This window comes from Alosa sapidissima, chromosome 5, assembly GCF_018492685.1.
Source record: "Alosa sapidissima isolate fAloSap1 chromosome 5, fAloSap1.pri, whole genome shotgun sequence".
Classification (NCBI taxonomy): Eukaryota; Metazoa; Chordata; class Actinopteri; order Clupeiformes; family Clupeidae; genus Alosa; species Alosa sapidissima.
This window is the reverse complement of record NC_055961.1, coordinates 21,899,994-21,906,097: the sequence shown is the minus strand read 5'-3', so window position 1 is coordinate 21,906,097 and position 6,104 is coordinate 21,899,994. Positions and strand designations below refer to the sequence as shown.

The 6,104-nt window shown below is 39.8% G+C and overlaps 1 protein-coding gene across 4 annotated transcripts in view; it reads left to right on the top strand.

Annotated features, from left to right (window-relative positions):
• The first annotated feature begins 763 nt into the window (after positions 1–763).
• Positions 764–6,104, top strand: part of fnip1 (folliculin interacting protein 1) — a 24,517-nt gene continuing 19,176 nt past the window's right edge. For 2 of the 4 annotated variants that reach the window (XM_042093815.1, XM_042093811.1), the window contains exon 1: positions 764–955. In XM_042093815.1, coding sequence (XP_041949749.1) covers positions 867–955 — 89 coding nt within the window. In that variant the 5' untranslated portion in view covers positions 764–866. Of the gene's footprint in view, positions 956–1,608; positions 1,700–4,436; positions 4,508–6,104 lie in introns of those variants that run through there. The other 2 variants (XM_042093817.1, XM_042093812.1) reach the window with 2 other exon arrangements.

Here is a 6,104-nt window from a genome sequence, read left to right as displayed (position 1 = left end):
GCTCAAAAGTTAATTGCATGAATTTAATGCCAAATTTGACCCATTGGTGGCGCTAGACTGCCTGTGGTTCAGACCTGAAACTTGGTGAAATGAATTATGGGACTGTCTTGAATCAATGTGCCACATTTCACAACTTTTTACTGTACGGTTCTATGGGCTGCCATAGTCTTCCATTGGAGAAGAATAAAGGTACAAACACAATGGGTGCCTTGCTGCCTCAGCTTGGCCCCCAATAACTGCATGACTTGGTCCCTTCTGGCCCCAGCAATAAACTAAAACAAATTAACAAAACAAAACAAAAACTGTAAAATAGTTCAGCGGCTGAGGTGAACAAGGCTGAACTATGTCCTTTAATGAATTTAATTGCTTGAAAAGTTGTCAAATGAGCTTTACTTGACAAAAAGCTAGGCAGAGGCTATACGATACTGACGCTCTGGGGCCGGGCATTTTAAAGGGCTGGTTAGGATTATTTATATTAAGTAGGATCAAAATAAATTCTGTCTCCTGAAAAGACTATATTACAAATTTTGGTTAGCCTACTAGTTAGTGTATGCTAAAACGTAGTGTATGCAAAATGATTTTTTTTTTCCAACGAAATATGGCAGGCGTTTGAATCATATCAAAACAAACATCAACACTGCGTTTCTTCTGATCACGTGGTACGTTGTCAAAAATACCAACCAATCACGGATTTTTCCCCAATGGCCTGCTGCCCAATCAGAAAAATGTGGTGGTGTTTCCAAGCTGCTCCTGTGACTAATGCCTGTCATATGACTCTTACACAAATGGAGTTAGTTTCAAGGAACTAGGTGTGCTTCTGGATTGATGAGAAAAGAGAATTTCTGTACCGACCTATTTGGTACAATATGCCTCCAACTCTTTTACAGAAACTTTTTAATAAGAGAAATGCCTTTTCGCCACCTCCCAAGTGCAGTAAGGAAGATCCTTCCTTCAGGTACGTGTCAAAGCTAGCTACATAACGGTAGTTAGTCAATGCAGTAAATTAGCATTACGCTAGTTGACTTCTTCCAGAGAAGCATCTGTAACTTTTTCCATGTAGATAATGTTGTGTTGGTAATAGAGGGCATTTTCATAAACATACACTGCTAAGCTGAATCAGAGTTTTAGATTGCAATTCAGTGTGGCATGATGTTGTTGGCCTGACCTGGCAACAGTGTTTGTATGTGTGCTTCACCAGCAAGGCAAGGCACGGGATTTGATTGCTGTTAGCCGCTAGCTATCTCTGGTAGCAGCTAAGAGAGCTTTCTTTTGTTGTGGACCAGTCAGAGAGTCAATCAAGACAGGCGCCAAATGAAGTCTGACGAAAATATGCCAAAAATATTGAAACAGTAAACAATATTGGGTTGTTTAAAATATGGAGATAGTTACGTTGATTTCGGTTGTTTGCAAATGTTTTGTAAAGTGGAAGGACTAACGATTTACTTTAGCTGCAGTTAGTCTTGCAGCCTGCATGGAAATTAATTGTTGTATTTGTAAATACAAGACATTAGAATGTCTAGATGTAATGCGAACAATAAGGACATTTGGTGCATTGCTGACGTGTTGCATTAATTGTCATTAATCCAAAATGCGTCTGGGTTGAACGCTGTTGTCTGGGACAGTATGTGCTTAAGCACGTGACTGACTCCTCAGGTAGCTATGGCATACAGCTGGAGCAAGACGCCTTGCCTTCCGAACGGTATATTATACCATATTTTGTGTTAACGTTATAATACTTTAATATCGCACAGACTGTTTGCTTGTTTGCCATTATGTTAATAATAATAAACATAATATAATATACTAATAATATAATTATAATATGATACAATGTAAGAAGACCACGTGGTCTTAACAATAAGACATAATTTGCGACACAATTTATTGTCTATTTTGCCATCCAAACCAATGTCAGTGGATGTCGCACAGTGGTGAAAAGCGCCAGCCAAGAGACATGACCGTTAATCAGTAATACACACCACACGCACACTTATGATGCAGTTTGATGAATATATCTACTAGGCCTATTTCCAAAATCAGTATTTGGAGATGCCCGCTCATCCAGGACGTTTGTTTTCAAAAGCAATGTATTGATAAATCACTTTTATTATTGTACTTGCTTAGCTGAAGTTAGTAAGAAAGGCCCAACTTAGCTGATTTGATCTCCCTCAATTAACTAGTAGCCTACACTTCCTCATACCCCTCAATCAGGTACACTTCAACGCTCTCAAATGCCTTGACCTTTTTTATTCGTGTCAGACAGCCATAAAGATGTCCAGGATGCTGAGATGTGTGTCATGCAGTGTGGTTTGTTCCCCAGCCCTCAGTATACCAGTGTGCTACTCTATTGGCTCTCTAGGCTTTAACACCAGTACATATCTTTGGCACCAGCCATTCATTCATCTAAGTGCTGAGATGTTTGGGGTTAACCTGCTTAAATTGCTAACCAATTAGTCTAAACACTATGTACATTTTGCTCCCTGGTATGACTGTCTGAGTTTGTGGTGGACAGAGTGCACCATCTTCATAGATATTTGAGTATGTTCAATATGTAAGTCTATAATGTAATGTAACATAACATAACGTAATTTACAAAAGAATTGTTAGTGATAGCACCTGTCCATTCTTTTTTCCACTCTTCTCTTGGGATCTATGCTGGAGCAGTGCTAGCTTAATAATAATAATAATAATAATAATAATAATAATAATAATAATAATAATAAAATGAATGATACTACTAATTAAAGAACCAGTAGCCCAGGGAGTAGCTGTAGGCCTATAGTCAGAAATAAATAGATTATGGAATAATTGTAGAAGGAATCTGTACATGTTTTCGTGAATGCTTGACAGTCACATAGCAAAAAATCCAATACTGTCATCATAAGAGATATCAAAACATATTTTCCAGTTAGTATAGTATAGTTAGATGACCTCCTTAGTGTAGTGGTCTAACAGACTATTAAACCCCCCCCCCAGTCTGTCATTTATCTGAAGTCTAATCAGTGGTTGTCCTGGCAACAAACAGCAGCTATTTTGTTTAATCAAAATAATCGCTGTCTTGCCCTCTTTGAAAACGTATTCAGTGAATCTGCCAGTTATGGAGCAAGAATCTGTGGCAGATCTGTGGTCATCATATATTTGGCGCGCTTGAGTCAGAAGGAAGGATGTGGCCCTTCATGCAGCATGAGTTTCATAACCACTTACTATCCTGTCATATGATGAACAGAATGTCTTTGTGTTACCCCAGAGGTCATGCTTTGTGCAAGAGGATGCTGAACTGCCAAACATGAAGATTTCTGACATGGGTGTCTAACAGTGAGAGAAGCTAACTCTTCCTGTGTCTCCCTTTTAGAGTATTGACCCTTGATTCGTCTTAGTGAAGGGCTACGACAAAGTAGCGGTCTCCTAAGTCAACTTGTCGTCATGTCCTTATAAGCGCTATTTTGAGTTGCAAGCTGCTACAGCATCATAGTAATAGTATATTTTTGTGTAGATGTGTCCACCCCCCGCCTTGAGTCGTGATCAGTTGTCTTGTCAATTACCTCTATATTTTGCTTTTATCGGGCCTCAGGGAGCTAGCATCATCTGAGTCATGTTGCCTTTGCGAGGGACAGTGTTCAGACTGCCCAAAATATCTTGTGAGAGCCTACACATGGTGGGCCTAGTTGGCACATTGAAGTCTATGCGTCAATTTGTCTTTAGTGTTAGACTACAAACTACTTTTTTTTTGTACTCGATTTGTACAGCAGGCCTCCATTGAAGTACACAGTAACGGAGACTAACATGTTGTTCATTTATGAGGAACATTTGAATTAGGATAGTCAGGTGGGGTCTAAATATTGACATGTTTACTAATAACCTCAGCTAATATTATGGTCATTGCGATCAGAGAAGCCATTTCCTTCTCTTCATACAGATTAAGAGGGGAGGTGTAATGAAAGCTCTGGCTGTCTCATGGAGGAAAAGTTTCTCGTCTGTCTGTGACTCATACACTCATCATCCCTGTGCCCATCACATGGGATGCCAACACACTGACAGTCTGAGCTGGTTATTATCAGACAGCTCAGATCTGGTCAGATGGTGCAAAGGTGGTGGACACTCTCTCAACATGTTATCTGACTGATTACTCGCACTAACAGAGTTTCCTGCATGTGTGTATTCACACAATACGCCAATTGGCACATTATACCAAAAAGAAACCTTCATTGAACCAAGATGAGTGAGACAGGTGGACAAAAAAATTACGCTGCGCTGTCACAATGTTTTTTTTTGTTCTTTGATTTGTTTAAAAAAAAAATGTATATAACCTCCAGGGTTAACATCAGTCCACTTTTACTGCTGGCTTGACCAGTGTCAGTCAGCGAACGGGGTGCGTGGCCCATAACGTGATCCTGTTTGAGAAGATCATGTGATGATTTCCACAGGGCGCTCAGGTATCATGTGAGTTTGGAATGTGCATCTACCTGAAACCTGTGAATTGTGAATCGACAAGACCAGTCACTATCGGGTGAGGTGACTAAGAGGGACTTTTGAACTGTCATATCCTTGTGGCCTCTTCCAGGCCTGGAAAAATCATGAAATTCTTTGAATTCATTAAAAGTTGTTCTCTTCTATGGAAAATGTTCATAGACGTAGACATTTTGCTCAGCCTGGCGTGTTTCTTTGTAAGAAGGAAGCTACAAAAGTTGAAATATGAAGTCAGTGGCACTCTCCACTTATTGTTCAGGTCAGACAATCAGCTCATGTGATACACAGACTAACAACAAGGAATGACGTAGGCAAACAACAAGAACAACTTCTGTCCTTGTGTGCACTTTGCATAGTGCATACTAGTAGCTATAGTCAACATTTTTGTAATGTTGATGATATATAATATTCATTTTGTAAGGAAGATGATTTATATCTTATGTGTATTTGTAGGATAATTGTTGAATTTATGATTCATACATGCCACAAAACACTTTCAGAGTGTATAGTACAGGCTAGCCTACCTCTGTCATTTCAAATAAAATAAATTGAACTTGTTTCTCAAGCTGTATGCTACTTGGCACATGAACAAAGATCCCTAACATTTTTTAAGGTTCACCAGCAGGGATGGACGATAATATCGGTACGTCACTAGTATTGCCTGTGAAAAAATTGAAAGTTAATTATCCGCAACGGCAGAAATATTCTGCTGACGTACCCTGACAATAATATCTCGTGTAAGCATCATACACAAACCTGTTCAAGTAGGATAAGAAGATTTTTATTTGAAAAATGTTTAGCCTATAAGAAGTGTGGAGTATTTTACAGTTGAAGTTGAAATGATTCTCCTGAGTGAATTGAGTGAGGGACATTTGTGAGTGGATACATGTTTGGTAGAATCAAAGGGAATGTTTTATGTCTGTAGAACATCTGCATCGGCCGAAATATATTTGAAGTGTACTCACATGGAATATTGGCAGAGATCCAATATCGTGCATCCCCAATTCATCAACCATGGCTGCAGTGTGGATATTTCTCAGTGTGTCATATTGCATCGGGAGATTAGAACCTGTTCCGTGTTGCCAAGTGGGTCGCTTGGTAGCTGTTTGCCTGCTTGTTTATCACTGGCGAGTGTTTTAATTGCTGACTCTGGACATTTTAAAAGATTTTACCATTTACAAAACAAGGATGGCCAATGTTTTGATCGCATGGCTTTCACCACATTTTAATATGATATGTTAAAATAAATATAAATATGTGATCGAGGTGGTTTTATGACCCAGGAATTTTGATCAAGGCATCAGAGAAAGAAAAGACTGAACGTTCTAAATTTAGCATCAGAAAAAGACACAGTGAATTAGGACAGACAGACAGTGATATCTTAGTCATGACGATGACTTGTAATGCAACGTTACAGTGATGACTTGTGCCATGTCTGAAAGCTGTTGGAGAGAGGTCAGTGCGGGGTCGATATAGACCCTCGGACATCTTCCCCTCTCACGCTCTCCTCCGCGTCTCTCGGCCCAGTGCGCGATGGGGATGTCCGGTCACGGTGCGGTGGGAAGCCTGGCTGTGATTCACTTCCTGTAGCGGTAGCGCCCAGCAGACTCATTGACTGACTGACTGACTGACTGACT